At 56.1% G+C, this 16,232-nt stretch overlaps 1 protein-coding gene across 15 annotated transcripts in view; it reads right to left on the reverse strand.

Moving 5' to 3' along the window:
- Positions 1–8,207: 8,207 nt before the first annotated feature.
- Positions 8,208–16,232, reverse strand: part of POC1A (POC1 centriolar protein A) — a 79,630-nt gene continuing 71,605 nt past the window's right edge. For all 15 annotated transcript variants that reach the window (XR_001713356.4, XR_010155598.1, XR_010155597.1 and 12 more), the window contains one exon: positions 8,208–8,940. Coding sequence is in view for 11 of the 15 variants with exons in the window: in XM_063806806.1 (XP_063662876.1) it covers positions 8,842–8,940 (99 nt within the window). In the remaining 4 variants the exon portion in view is untranslated. The remainder of the gene's footprint in view (positions 8,941–16,232) is intronic.

The raw sequence follows: 16,232 nt of genomic DNA on the forward strand, positions 1-16,232 counted from the left end.
CCCCCTGGAGCAAAGGGATGAGAGGGGGCCTGTGAGCAGCTGTGCCAGGCAGTGTGGGCAGACAGGGCTCTAAGCAGAGAGGCTGGCCCCCATAGGGAAATGGGGACAAAGGAGCTCGTCCAAGCCTAGAGCCAGGGGCTGCCCATCCCAAGGCTGATGTCGCAGTGGGAGAGTAGTGTGGACACTCCCAACACCCTGGGCCTGCCCGTGCAGGTCCCATCTCCTGGGGAAGGCCCTGCCTGCCAGCCTCTGCACCCATGCCGGCCCACTCACCTGCCTGTTCTCCCACGGGGAAGAAACATCAGCGCAGGGAGAAACTCTGGGTCACCAGGACCCAGCTGGCTCAAGTGAGGTCCCACCAGCCCCCGCTGGCTCCTGCTCACCCATCCTTTGCTGTCACCCCCATCAATTCCTACCCTTTGCTCAGACCCAGCAGGTAACAATTCCTGATGGGACACTCAGGGAGCTTTTCCTGTTGTGGGGTTTTGACCCATCCTTACTGCCTCCTCACTGTTCTTTCTGTACCATTTTCTAAAGTGGGTTCTGTAGAATCCCAGGCCTGCCAGGTATGCTGCAATAAAAAGGACCATGTGGTCAAATGTCTGGAAACACCATGAACTCTATGGCCCAGTGGCTGCACTGCATGGGAGTGTATTAAAGGCTCTGACAATCCTTCAGGGAAGTAGTTGTCTTTACTTTGTTCATCCTGGCATTTCCCAAATCCTGGTGACAATAGCACCAGTTTGTTTTGCATAACCTCCGCTAACAGCCCATGGAACCGGGCCTTCACTGTGTCCTCCAGGGAGGATGTGGAACTCTGTTGCCTGGTGGCTGTTCTACGTACCATATTCTCTTCCCTGGACTTCCCTTCCCGTTTTTCAGATGGGAAGCTGAGGGCCATCGAGTTCATCACTCAGAACCCCATACCCTTGGGCCTGCTCAAGTGGCCCTGGGATCTGCTTTTCACACACAGGTCCAGCTGCCCCGGTGGGATCAGAAACCACCCTGGCCCAGCTGCTGGGGCTAAGATGTCTCACCAGGCGCCGGGACGTGGCTGGAGAGGAGAGGAGTGAGATGAGCTGGCCGCCAGGCCATGCTTCCTCCACCGGCACCGGCTGGCTCCTTGTGCTTTCCAGCCTGTAACTGCACAGGGCCAGACAGGGGCCAGATGTGGGGAAGCCGCTGTGGCTCAGCATGGGGGCTGCAGACAGGGCCCCCTCCCCAAGCCTGGGCCAGAGTTGGGTTACGAGCCCTGAGGGTCTCCTAATGAGTTCCACATGCTAGTGGATGCCTCAGAGAGGAAATGGGAAGGGGCTGGGGAGGGGAGAGGGGGCCTGAGAGGGAATTGGAAACATGTGTTTGTGGAGGAGGAGGAAGAAAGGCAGGAGGAAGGGAGAGGGAGGAGGGGAGCAGGAGGTGGGAGGAGAAGACTTTATCCCCAGGCGTTCTGGTGCTCATCCCCAGTGAGGTTGGCTGCCAGGCACACAGGCCCCTGCAGGAGGCCCCCAGGCCAGTGGTCTGCTGTGGGAGTGGTGGGAGAGGCCCTTTAGAGGCCCACTCCTCTCCTTCAGACAGAAAAAGCCCAAATCCCTGGCTCTGCTTGGCTGGGGTTCGGAGCCACTAGCCGGGGCAGGATAGAACTAGGTGGGTGGGAGGGTCTGTGGGGGCATGAGAAAGCCACCCCACATCTCATCGGCCAGCCAACAGTGAGATGCACATTTGAATCCAGCCCAGCCACCTGCACCCTACCCGAGGGGCCATGGTGCCTCGAGGCCACCGATCCCTCCAGCCCTGACACCACCTCTGCCTCTCTGAGCCAGCAACCGGCAGAGAGGCGGCCCCACTCTCACACCCTGTCCTATAGGGCTGGGTGAGGCACCTGGCTTGGCCTGGTGGTTGGAAGCCTCAGTAGGAAAAGGCTGTGCAGGAGTCACGCGGGCATGTGGGGTGGGGTATCCAGTGAGCAAGACCCATGGCAGTTACTGAGCAAAGTCCAAGGGCCTTACGGGGCACAATGGCTCCCACTCCCAGGAGCCCTGGTTGAGCCCCAGGTTGGCCCAGCCGAGCAGCTGAGGCTGAGCCTGGAGTGGGCCTTGTAGCCAGCTGGTAATCAGCTCCCATTCCCACCCATCTCCCTGGGCCACCGATTGCAGCCCAGCAGGGACAGTGCCAGCTCTTAGTGCTTTGTGTGTATTATCTCAGCAAGTCTTCCCAGCAGTCTTATGGGGTCACTTTTGCTCTTACCCCATGTTATGGATGAGGAGGCCGAGGCACAGAGAGGTGAAGTCAGAGTATTCCCAGCAGCAGGAACAGCAGGTGCAAAGGCCCTGGGGCTGGAATGTGCCTGGCGTGTCCAAGGAACAGTGAGAAGGCAGGTGTGGCTAGAGAAGAATGAGGGGAGGGGGGCAAGAGACAGGGGGTAGAGGTGGGCAAAACCGAGCAGGCCTCAGCTGTGGGGAGCACTCCTGTGGCCTGTACTTGGAGGAGGCTGGGAACTGCTTGCGAGGTTGTGCAGTGATGGCATGAGCTCTTTTACAAGTGTTCTTACTTTTTACTCTTGCATCTCAGCAGACTGGCTACTGTGTTGAGAACAGATGGGGTGGGCTGGGGGCAGAAGTGGGAGACAAGGTAGGAAGTGAGCAGGCAACATCTCAGCAGGTCTTGGCTCCTTGAGGGTCTCGCTCCAGATGGCCTAAGAGGTGGGGAGGCCTGAAGGTGGGGCGGCTGGAGGTATGCTCACCTGACCCGCCCCAGCCTGAGGCTTCCATCCCCCACCAGAGGGGACCATGGAACTGAGACTCCCCTAAACCAGAGGCATTTATCCCCAACAGGAGATTTTGGGATACCTCTCAAAGGGCCACGGTGGGGCTTCACAGTGGCCCTATTCCTGGACACACTGTAATTACCTGGGGAGCTGGACCCAACCCCAAGAAGCAGAGGCAGTCCTGGGAGCACAGGTCAGCTTCACAGTTTCAGCCAAGGCGGCTCAGGGCAGCAGCCTAGATATGGGCCATTGCTGGCCTCTGCAACAGAAAGTACCTTCTGTTTCCAGTTAGCAGGCGCGTGAGTGCTGCTGCCTGGAGGGCCAGGGAGGAATAATTACATTGCTTCTCTTGCTTCAAGTTTCAGAGGCTTCTGAGGAACAAATCCAGGCGCAAGTTGTCTTAGGAGGGAGGTTCTGGGACCTGAGCTGGGGTGGAGAGGGGGGATGTGATGGCCCTAGAGAGCATGGCTAGCACTCCCATTCCAACCTTGGGCACGAGGACATGTCTTTGGGGTGGCTGTGGCTGGGGTCAGAGTTTGAGGGGCCCAGTGTAGAGGTGGCGTGGGCACCATGGGAACTTCTGAGGGAGCTGGATGGTTCTAGAGAGAACTTCCAGGTCAAGGCAAGGACCCTGCCCAAGCCTAGCCAGGGAGGGCAGAGGTCTGGAAGAAGATACCAGGTGGGTAGGGCATCTGCAGGGCACATATGGCCTCAGACAGGCTGGAGACCAAGACGACAACATGGGCTGGATAAATGTGGGCCCAGGTGCTCAGGCCGCCCATGTCTCTGAAGTCAGTCCTGACTTCAAGGTTGAGTCCAGATGCCAAGCTGGGAAGCATGGAGACGGACAAGGGCTGGCATCAGTATGTGTGGCTGAGTGACACTGCTCAGCATGGGCTTTGGCTTCTGCAGGCCAGGCCTCTGCCTGCTGGGTACCCACAAAAGATGCCAAAGTCCCACTTTCAGGAACACACGCTGGTGCCTAAAAGAGAAGCTTAGGGCTGAGAAAAGGAAGCCGTAGCAAGATATCACTTCCTTTCCTGCCAATGTTCCTCGTACCAGCATTCTGATTTCTCATGGGTGGCAGGAGAGAGCCGGCAGGGGCAGAAGTGTCTGCCGCAAGCAGCACTCCAGGCGGACAGGGCTCTAGATGGCCTCACCTAAAGTGAAAACAACTACTGGCCTTGCTCTATAAATAGGTTCTTGGGAGAGTGTTTCCACACGGGTAGCTCCTGGCAGGAGGAGAGGTTGGCACGGGATGCGCTTCCTAATGACTTTCCTGCAGGCTCTATGGGCTGGCTTCAGCCTCGTCTTGAGCATGGCCGTGGGGGCCCCATGGGTCACGGAGGCAGGGTGAATCTTCTAGGGAGGCACTCCCCACAGTGGCCGAGCGAGAGAACCCAGGGTGCCAGGGCGGCCTGGCTGAGGCAGGCTGAGCCTACCAGGCAATGGGAAGAGGCCCTGTTCCAGGACGGCAATGCTCACAGGAAGTGGAGCCATGCCCCAGGGCACCAGGACCTCCTGGCCTGCCACCGCTGCCTTAGCACGTGTGGTTTCCTCAGCAGCCTGGGCGGGCAGAACAGGGGTGGTAAGGAGAGAACCCCCAAGGGTTCTCTAGGGAGATTCTGCTCCCCCTTAAATGACCACACACCAATTAAATTTGGAGCCATCAGGGGCCCATCTCAAGCAAATCATTTCGGAAATGAGGTTAATGACAGGGCACTGGGGTGACAGGACCAGTGTGACTCACCATGCCCTCGCTTATACAGTGGGCTGGACTTCCAGGATTGGGGGCAATCACAAACACCCACCCTCAAGCCTGTGCTCTCCCCAGAGGTGGCCTTAGTGACAGCAGAAGAGATAGCCTTAGAGTGCTTGCCTTCTCGGGTGGGGAGGGGCCCAATCCCTTCTCACCACCGGGGACACCCATGGCAGGGGCCATGGGATCAGGAGATGAGAACTCTAGCTGCCTAACATTACAAAGCCAGAGGGACCCTCGGACCACGAGCCCCCCCACCATCCCCACTGGCACATGGGGCCAAGTTTCAGGGAAGGGGCCTGACTCGCCAGGCCAGTGGTGGGATAACACCAATGGTCACACACTAACCGCACTTAACTTGCACCAACCACTGTAGTGAGTGCCCAATGACACAAGCACTATTGTACAGAGGCCCAAAAAGGTCACAGAACTAGTCGGAGAGAGCGAGGGTTTGGACCTGGGCCATGGTTTGGGGGCCTCCTGACCTCACCACTTTGCCCTTGCCCCAGAGAGCACCCCCCCACCCACCCACCACTGAGAAATCATGATGCTGTGGCAATCAAATCACAGGACAGAAGGCCAAGGACTGTGCTGGGTGGCAGGATGGCGGAGTTCCCACAGCAGGCTGGCATGTGCTACCTGAGTCTCTGAAGTGGGCGACTAGGTGGCCACAAGCCTGTGGCAACCCCTCGACACAGCCTGTCAGGCGCTCCCAGGGTGTGGTGACTTGGGTGAGAGGCGGAAAGCCTTGCCACAGGCCGGGGCTGGACTTGATGGCTTCTACCTGCAAGCTGCCTGCCTTGGTCATCTCAGCCACCTCTCAGCTTCTCCAGCAGGAAGTGCAGGTTTATCCCAGGAACCCACAGAAACTGGACAATGGTAGGCAGCAGGCTGCAGTTTAAATCACAGACATCTATTCTTTTATTTCACATTGGGAAAATTAGGGCATGAAGGCGTTGGGGAGGCAAACGATGGGGAATTGCTGCTGATATGCACTTACTGACAAAAATGCTAAACTAACTTCATCTTCCTAACACAAAAGAGATTCCTGCAATTTGGTTTCTGAGAGCTCAGTTACCAAATCCAAAATTAGGAGAGATGACGGCTGAGCCGAGCCATTTGCATTTCCAGAAGGGCTGCTTTTGTGCTTGGCAGCAAGAGTGGGGGATCAGTAGCAGCCCCAGCTACAGGGAGCCATCGGGTAGAGCTGGCAGAGCGTCGCTTAGGGAGATTCTGCAAGAAAGCTCCATCATGTGGCCCCCACACCTCGCCAAGCCACCTCAAGCCCACCCAGGCCCCACACTCCTTGCTGCCTGTGAGGGCCCTACACTCCCAGGCAGTGTGGTGTGCAGCTCAGGGGGCCTGCAGCATCTCCACGGGGAGGGGGTGAGGGTACAGAATTGAGGCTACAGGGACAATGCCCACAGCGGTCACAGCTGCCTAGGACCCCGTTTCCCTCCCACCAGATTCTCACTCAGAGCAGTGAGGTCCTGAGTCAAGCCTCGCATGAGCAAGAAAAGGAACTCAAGAAGAACTCAGGCCCCAGGTGAGAGCCTTGGCACCCACCCCACCCCCAGCTCTGCCCTCAGCATGGTGATACACATTGACCCCCTGGCTTGGTGGAGGCAGTCTCTGTCCTGTTTTGTTTTTGTTGTTTGTTTTTGAGATGGAGATTTGCTCTGTCCCCCAGGCTGGAGTGCAGTGGCATGATCTCGGCTCACTGCAACCTCCGCCTCCTGGGTTCAAGCAATTCTCCTGCCTCAGCCTTCTGAGTAGCTGGGATTACAGGCGTGAGCCACCATGCACGGCTAATTTTTGTATTTTTAGTAGAGACGGGGTTTCTCCATGTTGGCCTGGCTGGTCTTGAACTCCTGGCCTCAAGTGATCCTCCCGCCTCGGCCTCCCAAAGTGCTGGGATTACAGGCGTGAGCCACCACCCCTGGCCTGTGCTGTTTTAAAGAGCAGCATTCCAAGAAGAACATCCTGCCCGCAAATTCCAGGTCTGGCTGGTGGCTCCATCAAGAGAGGGGTGTGGGCGTGGACACCCAGACCACTCTAGCAGAGCCCTCCGACAGTCCATGGGGCTTGAGCGTGGGCCTATCCAAGCTTGGCGCTGGCGCTGGCTCTGGCCTGTCTCTATCTGGACAGCCCACGTCAGGCTGTCCCAGGACACGCCGATATCATACTACAAGAAGTGTGTGGGGGTGAGTCCTTCCTCCTGACCCCTTACATCTAGTAACCAGTGGAGCTTCCACTGGCAGTCAACAATCAGGGACAAATACCACACCACTACCCCTAAGACCACCTCCTGCAACTCCACATGTCCTCCAGCAGAGAAAGGTGGATTTCACAGAGATTCCAAACTCGATCCTGGTGTAAACTGAAGACAGGGGTGATGGCAACCTAGGTCTGAGAGCAAGACCTGCCACACAATGCCTTGGAGACCCTGCACATGCCCTGCTGCCCCCAGAGGGGCCGTCATCTGTCTCTGGAGATGACCTTGCCCTGGGCTGGTTGCTCAAATCATCAGAATCTCCACCCATGGTAGGTCCAAGCCCAGGTCCGGAAGCCACAACAAGCAGCCCAGTGCTGGTCTGGTGGCAGGAGGGCTGGCATGGGAGGGAACCGACACGGCTGGCCCCATAAGTTGCACCTCCTCTTAGCAGGCTGACCTGCAGTTGCCTAGACTCTACTTCAAAGCCTCCTGAGGTAGCCAAGAGACTTACCTGCCAGCATGGACCAGCAGGCCTGCCAGGCTTGTCCACACACCGGCAGGGCCACGTGGGAAAAGTGCGGCAGGTCCCAGCAGCTGCCAGAGCACCCTGAGCCCGCAGCTTCTTCCCATCGACAGTGCAGGGGGAGGATAGTGTTGAGAGCAGACCCTGTAGATCCAGTGGGACTGGTGGGGATGGGGAGTGATGGGCTTCTCTTGAGCACCTGCTCTGCACTGAGCACAGTGCATTGCTTACCTTGTCACCAGAGGAGGGTATCACAACCACTTCACACAATAAGAACCCAAGATTCAGAGAGGTTAGGTCACAATGTTGAGGTCACACAGCTGGCAACAGGCAGCTCCCTCCCCACCCAGTGTAGGCCAGAGAAAGCGTCCCGTCATCAGGACTCAACACAGCTGCCCTCTTGTCAGTCCAGGCTCTGAGGCATGCAGGCTCTGCTTCCACCTGGAGGCTGCAGAGGCTGTGAACCCACTGACCACGTGGTACTGACAGCTCCTGGGACGATCTAACACCACCTCCCATTCCCCAGGGCAGGGCAGGTGTGTTTGAGGATAAAGACCTCCTTGGCTGGCTGAGCCCCAAGAAGCTGAAGACGGAAGGCACGGGCGACACACAGACACAGGGAAAACATTTGTCCTGGCTTCCCCAGCACAGGGGCAGAGGGAGGACCCTATGGAAGCCCTCAGGAGCAAATGGAAACTTGGGTGCCTGAGGCCTCTGAGTCCCAACAGAAGCAGTCAGTGGGGGCCAGCCAGAGGGAGGTGGGTGCATGCAAGGGCTCTGACTGCCCTTGTTCCCCGACACCCTGAACAGCTGCAAACAGGGGGGTCCTGGCCTCAGAGGCAATCCTGGCGGAGGCCCTCCCAAGTCACCATTCTCATTCTGTTTGGGCCCTGGGGATGGGAAGATTGATTAAGTGTCATCCAGCATAAGCCACTCCTGCAACAAGTGCAATGAAGTCAGGTTTAATTTTGAGATTCCTGTGCCCTCACTCACGCAAGGAGGAAGTCACCTGGCTCCAGTGAACACATGTGGAACAGAAATCAGGGCCACTGAAAAGCCACCACCCACTTGAGAGGGCTTGTTCCCAACAAACCTGACTCAGATGGGCCCACTTTGGGCCTTTAGTCAGATTTAGAGAAAACCCCCGGCTCATCCAATCAATGTGCGATCAATTTCTACGCCATGGCAGAGGTAGGAAAAGCCAGTCACATGTCCAAATGATGAGTGAAAATCAAGGCATCGTGGAGCCACCTCCTCCAGAGGGGGAGCCACAATCTCAGGACCCCGAAGGAGCAGACATTTTCAAGTGGCTCCTTTACATTAAGCAAAATGTGGTCCTCTCATTCGGGTCTGAAGCATCATTTGTGTGTGAGCCCGGCCCACTGGGGACCTCTGGCTGCCAGGTGGAGAGCCTCCTGGTGCAGATAGCAAGGTGGAGGGCAGAACTGCAAAAATCCAGGGCTCCGGTATGGATGTGATTCCCACAGAGTTCAGTCCCCTTTATTTACCCAAGTCCCACGGTACAAATCCCTGGCCTGCCACCTGCAAATCAACCGAGCTCCTGATTCCTGCTCCCCTGATCATGGTGTTGCTCTCTGCATGATTAGCTGCTGGTTCTCCAGACACTGCTTCAGCTTGTCTTCTGTCAGTGTCAACCGCTGCTCCAGGATGGAGACTGTCTGCAAAATAAACAGTGGTTGGGTCAGAACACAGAAGGGCCACCAGGCTGCTCTAGGGACCCCCTTGGCCAGTCCCCACTTGGCTGCCTCAGCCACTGCCCAAATGCCAGCTGGCTCTTTCCACCCAGGGGTTCTGCCAGGCCCCTTGTCTCTGGTGCTATTGGGATAGCCCTTGCCTTTATGTCTGCTTCTCCTGGCTCTGGATGGCTGATCTATAATGTTTGTGGGCAGGGGGTGGGGACACAGTGAGGGAAACTAGATGGCAGGTCCCATAGCCTTTGGTCATTTCTCAAGAGAACCAAGGGGTCAGGAACCCCCCACCCTGGTGGCCTGGCATTTATATTGGAGTTCTGGAGCAAAACCAGCTTCCTTGTCTGAGCCAGGCACTGTCCATAAACAACTGGAGACCATCAACCACCTCCACTCCAGAGGTGAGAAAATTGCACCCACAAATGATGGCACTCCACTTGGGTCCTTCCCCTCACACCTGGAAGAGCCTCCCAGGCTGGCAGGGGACAAAGGCAGGGAGGTGAGTCCCCTGATCCCAGGAGGGTCTCTGCCTGTCCAAGTCCAACGAATACTACTATAGGATATGTCATGTGGGACTTCAGCCCAGGGCAATCACAGGCCATGACAACTTCATCTCTCTGAGCCCACTTTCTCCTCCTTCGCCCAGTGCGAAGGACAACCAAGCTCATGGCCTAGGTAACTCAGCAGCCCAGCAGTTGCTCACTCTGACCATGCTTGTCATCATGCTGCCTTCCTGAAGCTGGGCCCTTGCTCTCCTGGCCTCTTACACACCCAGCACAATGGCTCACCTGCGGACCTGGCTGCCTGGCCTGCCAAAGGCCCCCAGCTGCTGGAGCTGCATGTGCTTCATGGGCCAGGGCCAGTCTTGCAGACATAGCTCCCAGACAGGCTGGGAAAAGCTGCCCTCCTCCTCTGGCTTTGGACAGAGTGTCAGCAGAGGGGCAGCACTGTCTGGGAGCCTGCATGCTCCCCAAAGAGGGGCTGGACCAGAGCAAGCCTGCCCCACTCATCACTTGCGCAGGTTGGACCATGCTGGCCATGACGCCTTTGGCGTCATTTCACTTCCCTCTTTAGGGTTGGCTGAGTGCCTTACTGTATGCCAGGCCCCTGCTGGCCAATGGATGAGCCCATGTGAGTATGGGAGCCTTGACTCCGGTACTGTGCAGCCCATAGGCATCAGGAGGGTCAGATTAACCTCACCCGTGTGCTTTCCCAAGAGGTTTTGCCCCCTTCCCTGGGGCTCCATGAAGTCCTGGGCCTTGGTCCAGTGGAAAGGAAACTTTCTTTCATACATTTAATAAAACATTGAAACATTTTAGAAGGGAGTCTCCCCCTTTAAGGCTGCTATAAATTCTTGCAGCGTCCGGCACAGACATTAGCTGCCGTGGAGGGTGCTCCGCCTGGTGGCTGGCCCCTTCTAAACGGGCCAATCGAGGCTGTGAGGGCTCTGAACCCTCTGTCACTGGACAGAGCCTGGAAAAATTGCTGCCCATGGAACACAAACTGCACCCTAAGAGGCAGAGCTGAGCTGAAAGAGACCATCACATTCCCCCTGTGCTGGCCAGCCAGCCAGGGAGTGGGTCTGCAGCTCGTAAAAGTGGCAGCGGAAACAGCCACTGGCTGGCCCGGGGCAGCATTCCTGGAAGTTTCCACTGGCTGCTGTGAAACTCATAGGGCCAAAATCATTCTTCATCCAGACTTTTTCCGATGGCCCCAAACTCAAGGCCGCAGCAGAGGAGCCTGTTTTTCCTCTTCTGCCTTTTTTTTTTTCTTGAAACTTTTCACAGGAACCCAATTTGCAAATGTGGAGATAGTGGGCCCAGAAAACGTGGGTGAGGTGCTGGGCCAACGTCAATACAAGGGACTCCACTTAGTTCCATAGGGGGCCCATACTTCAGCTCAGTAGGAATGTGACCACTAAATGTGTCTAAATTATTTGAAAAGAGAAGCATCACCTGTTTCACAACCAGCCCCCTGCATGAAGGGTACCACCCCATTGAGGCCTTCCTCTGAGAGCTTTGAGGATCACTTCACAGCACAGTAGACAAACAGGCTTTTATGAGGCCCAACACCCCTCAAGGCAGTTTCTCCCCCTCCAGCCTAGCTTCAGAGGAGCTGTGTCATCTCTGTGTTTGGTCTCGGCTTCCCCTGTTCCTTCTCTGCCAAGGTGCCTCGTGGTGGCCACCATCAGGGAGAAAGAAGTCCACCAGGCCCTTCCCAGCACATGTGATCCCAGCTGCCCCCACTCTGAGCCAGGAGAAGGCCTGGGAGAGCAGGATGCTTTTTGGATTTCTGTACATTAGAATGCTGTCTGGCACTCTTTGCTCCATGTAGTTAAAAAAAAAAAATCCTACTTTCTTAAAAATTTTTATATTTTTTCTTAAAAATCAAATTTTCTTAATAAAGCATAGGGCCTCATTTTCACAGAAAATGGTGACTCCTCATAGACAGTGAAACATGGAAATCTCTCTTTTTTTTTTTTTTTTTTTTTTTTTTTGAGACTGAGTCTCGTTCTGTCGACCCGGCTGAAGTGCAGTGGTGCGATCTCGGCTCACTACAAGCTCCGCCTCCCGGGTTCATGCCATTCTCCTGCCTCAGCCTCCCGAGTAGCTGGGACTACAGGCACCCGCCACTGCGCCCAGCTAATATTTTTGTATTTTTAGTATAGACGGGGTTTCACCGTGGTCTCGATCTCCTGACCTCGTGATCTGCCCGGCTCAGCCTCCCAAAATGTTGGGATTACAGGCGTGAGCCACTGCGCCCGGCTGAAACATGGAAATCTGAAATGCTGCTGGTGTGCCTTCCCTCTACAAGGGGAAGGAAGGGGTTCCCCCATGATGGAAATGCCCCATTGGGCATCCAAGTGGCAAAGTGGAGACACACTCAGGGCTGGTGGCACACACAGGCAGGAGGGCTGGCAGGCCACCTGCAGGGAGTCTGTCTGGGCCACAGGCCCAGAGCAGCCAGGACAGGCCATCACAGTGCCACCGTGCTTCCCCAGCTGCACGGGAGCTGCGGGAGGAGGGCAGGAGAGCATCTGAAGTGGCAGAAGGGGTGTGTGGGGGGTACCCCTGGCACAGACTGGTTTGGAGCCATATCACGTGGCCTTGTTCAGAATGTATATGATCTTTACCTGTCGGTTCACAACAAAAAGTAAGCACATCCCCACATACCCATACCAGGGTTCAGAAAATACATGCTACCTCGGTGTACACAGGCCACTGCCATTTCCACCTGCTGCCTAGTGGCCCAACTCCCAGCGGGGCCCAGCCAAGCAGGCTGCTCTCGTCGCCTCATGCTCCGTCCAGCCCGGGAATTCTCCTGCTACCAGCGCCTGTCCTCACCAGGCTGGAGACAAGGCCACACCTGCCCTGGAGGGTGAGGAGGAGCGCTCTGCAGGCAAATACCTCTGCGGCCTCCCCAGGTCCACACTCCATGGCCTGGAAGCCACGACTTTCATTTATTCAAGGAAAAATGAGCGCTGACCTTCCAAACAGTTCCTTGATCACACTGCCTCTCACCCTGTGCTCTGTACAGGGGAGCAGGGGCCAGAGGTCTGGTCCTAGCCCCTCAGAAGGTCCCCAAAGAGGTACAGGCTGTGTCAGGTGCCAGGTGTCAACAAGGGAAACTGCTTTGCCTGACACAAGCGTCCATGGCTTCTGGCTTTGGGGCAGGGTAAAGGGAAACTGATGAAGGGGTTGAGGAGTCCAGGGCTCTGGCTGCTAGAGGGGCAGCCTGGGCAAAGTGGCCAGGAAAGATGGCCCATCTCCCAGAACTCCCTCTTGCTGGGGTCCAACTCTTCCACAGTGCGGCCCCTTCTGTCTGCTGACCTTGGAGAAACCAGGCAGCTCATTCCCTTTCCTTGGACCTGGTGCTACCCTGGGAACATTCTTAAGTCCTCCATGTAATTGGGGTGTGGAGCTTAAACATGAGGGGGACCAGCAGGAGGTCCTGGGACTGGGCTCAGGGCGGTTCACTCTGATCATTGACCCTCTGCTCTGTGGGCTTCTCTTGGCAGCTGACTTTCACGGGACGCTCGTGTGTGCCAAAAACTTCAACAAACCTTCAGCGTAGGAGCTTTTATCATCCCCATTTTACAGATGAAGAAACTGAGGCACAGTGAGATTAAGTAACTTGCCTAAAGTTACACAGCTTATCAGTGACAAGCCTAGGCTGTGAGCCTAGGTGGCCTGGCTGCAGTGAGCACGCTAAAGCACTGGGTAGTGTGCATCTTGGCTCTGTCCCCATCAAGAATGCTAAAGGAGAGGCCTGCTGGTGTCCCATCCCACTTCCAGCCCTGATGCCCAAACTCAGGCAGCCTGAGGAAAGACTAGGGGATCCCTGTCCTCACCCAGCAGCAGCACCTGCTGTCCTGGTTTAGGCTGCCTGGCCTAGCTGCTCCGAATTAAATGAGCAGAAACTCCTACCTCAGCCACAGTGGGAATGGACAGCCCCCAGGCTCACCCACCCCCTCACATTGTCAGGCCTCATGTGTCACCTCCCCCTGAAAAGCAGTCTCTTACCTGGCTAAACATTTAGGTTTGGAATTATTACAAAGGTCATAAGGATAATTCATGTGAGCCATGAAAACTCAATGTTATAGGAACCGAAAGGACATAGTGACAAGAACCTCCTCCTGGATGCACCACGAGAAGCTGCCCCAATCACTTCACTGTCAACGCTTCTTTCACTGGCACTTGTGCCACTGCAGCATTAAGTGATCAGCCCCAAAACATGCTGTGGAACTCGCCTGGGTCACTGCTGGGTGGCCCATCCCCCGAAGACAAGGTTCAACTTTAAACAAGGTACCTCTCTCTCCCTAAATCGGAGTGACAGGAAGCCGGATTGAGGACCCTATGGCCTGGGCACTGTCACTCCTCACCCGATACTGTCCGCCTCCCAAGTCAAGGCCCTCATGGCCAGTGTCAGGAAGCCTCATGGGGTGTGGTCAGCAGGGCTCCAGAAGTTTTATCTTCAAAGTCACATCTGCCGAGGTTCACCTGGGGGCTCATTTCTGAACCCTTTTCCTACTCTGTTACCAGCAATTTCCTGGAAGCCATGGCCCTTCTCAAGAAAGCCTTGGCCTTAAAATCACTTGTTTGCCATCGAATGTATTCTGTTGTTTCTCTAGACCAAGGGTTAGCAAACTACGGCCGGCTGCCCCTTTGTGTAAATAAGGTTTTATGGACACGCCTGCTGGCTTCCGTATGGTCTCTGGCTGCCTTCTGGGTCCAGCGACAGGTTGACAGAGGCTGTATGGTCCACAAAGCCTAAAATCTTTACTGTTTAAATTTGCTGACCCTTGCCCTCGCTCTTCACTTACTCAAACTCTCACAAAGCACCTCCCCAACGCTGGCCTGTGCCTGGCCCAGGATGATAATACGCAGACTCGGCTGAGCCCACAGGGTGCACCACAGTTCAACGAGGCAGATGCCACGCAGGCGCATAGACAGTGGGCTGCACTGCTGGGACAGAGGGGCAAGAGGGGCAGGAAGAGGATCAGGACCCAAAGAATGGTGTGTGCAAAGGCCCTGAGCTGGCCAAGGTTAAGAAATGGGAGGGATGGACCATAGGAGGCGCGTGTGCTGGAGCAAGAAGAGGGGGCCTCGGGGGAGGCAGGAGATGGGGTCGGGCTCTGCAAGTCATGCCTAGCAGCTTCATCTTCACCCTCAGAGCAGGAGGGTGCTGGGGGGTGCTAGGCTGAGGGGATTTGAGACTCCTCTGGCTACTACACAGGGACAGTCTGGGAGTGGGTTCATGGCTGTGGGAAGGTGAGGTGCAGGCAAGAGAGAACGAGAGGGGATGACAGTCGCTTGGACTGGGGGCAGGAGAAGCCAGGAAGGAAAGTGGACAGAACCAGAGATAGCCACAAAGAACGAAGCACCAGTACCTGGTGATGAGTTAGATGGGGGTCTGAGAGAGGAGATATGCTCCAAGGCCAAGAACACAAGACAAGGACTGGCCCTGCAGGAGAGGCAGAAGACGGGCTCCAGATTACACAGGCTGAGTATGAGGACCCCCAAGAATGTTGAGAGGGTCTGGCAGGCATGGGGTGGTCTGAGAGGCCTGAGCCAGCAGCAGAGTTGCACTGCATTTTTAAGACTGGGATTACTGAGGATCCTATTGAGGGCAGCCAGTGGGTGAGGAGGGAAGGAAGAGGGGGGAGTGGGGAGGGCAGTGGACCCACAAGGCCCCTGCAGGCTGGAGAGCAGAGTCCAGCCCAGGGGAGCCGAGGGCCTTGCCAGGACCCAGGGTGATGTCAGCGATGGGCTGAACGTCCTGGAAAGCTCCTTGGTGGGGATGAAGGAGGGACTGCCCAACCCAGGTGACCCAACAGGGAGGATGCCGAGATGCTGGGGACCAAAACCAAGAGCATGGTGACAGGCTAGCTTGGGCTGGCTCTCAGTAGCTGGACAGTGGATCTAGGAGCTCGGGCCAGGTGGTAGGGCTTCCAGCCGTGATTCATCCGCCTGAGCTCTCCAGGGAAAATCCCCCCAGGAGAGGGTGAACAATGGCATTCTATTTGAATCCTAATTTTTCTGCTCAGGGGAGACACTGTGATCTGTCCTATTGGGGCAACATTCAGAGGGCGAATGTGCCTTCTCTCACTCACAGTTCAAGACGTGTAAGACGTTTTATGTAACACCTTAAAGGGCCTTCTGAGCATGGTATAAAAAGAACTGATTTTAAAATGACAGGCTTTTATTTTTAGCCCCCTAAAAACTGTAGTGATGCCCAAAGAAATTGCACTGAAATACAAGTCCTCAGAGACATGTCTGGCACCTGGGCCCCCACCTCCAAGTAGAAGAGGAACACTGGCGACATCTCAACAGATACCCCCAGTCTGCACCTCACTACCTCAGATGCGTCCTTCTCTACTGACATAGAGTAATTAGGTGTCTGCTGAAAGCCTGCTATGGTCCCCACAGGGCTCCGAGATTGGAACAGTTGAGCCCAGATGCCGTATCATCCTCCACGCCCACCAATGGCCCAAACTGACCAGTTCAGGTGTCCTGCCTGGGACAGAGCCTGGGTTTATGCAGCTCTGCTGGCCTCTGAGGTGGCTGGGGGGAGAGCCTTAGCTCCTCTGAGGTATGTGATGGGGACTCGGGCATCTGGGGCATCACGAGAGTTCAGAGAGGTCTCTGTATGACCCTCCAGCTGGCAAGAGGCATGGGCGGTGTGACACTCCCACGGGCTCTGCAGAGGTACAGGAAGAGTTCCTCTCTGGACAGGCACAGAGGAGGTGGGAGCATAGTGCT

Source organism: Pan troglodytes, chromosome 2 (assembly GCF_028858775.2).
Source record: "Pan troglodytes isolate AG18354 chromosome 2, NHGRI_mPanTro3-v2.0_pri, whole genome shotgun sequence".
NCBI lineage: Eukaryota > Metazoa > Chordata > Mammalia > Primates > Hominidae > Pan > Pan troglodytes.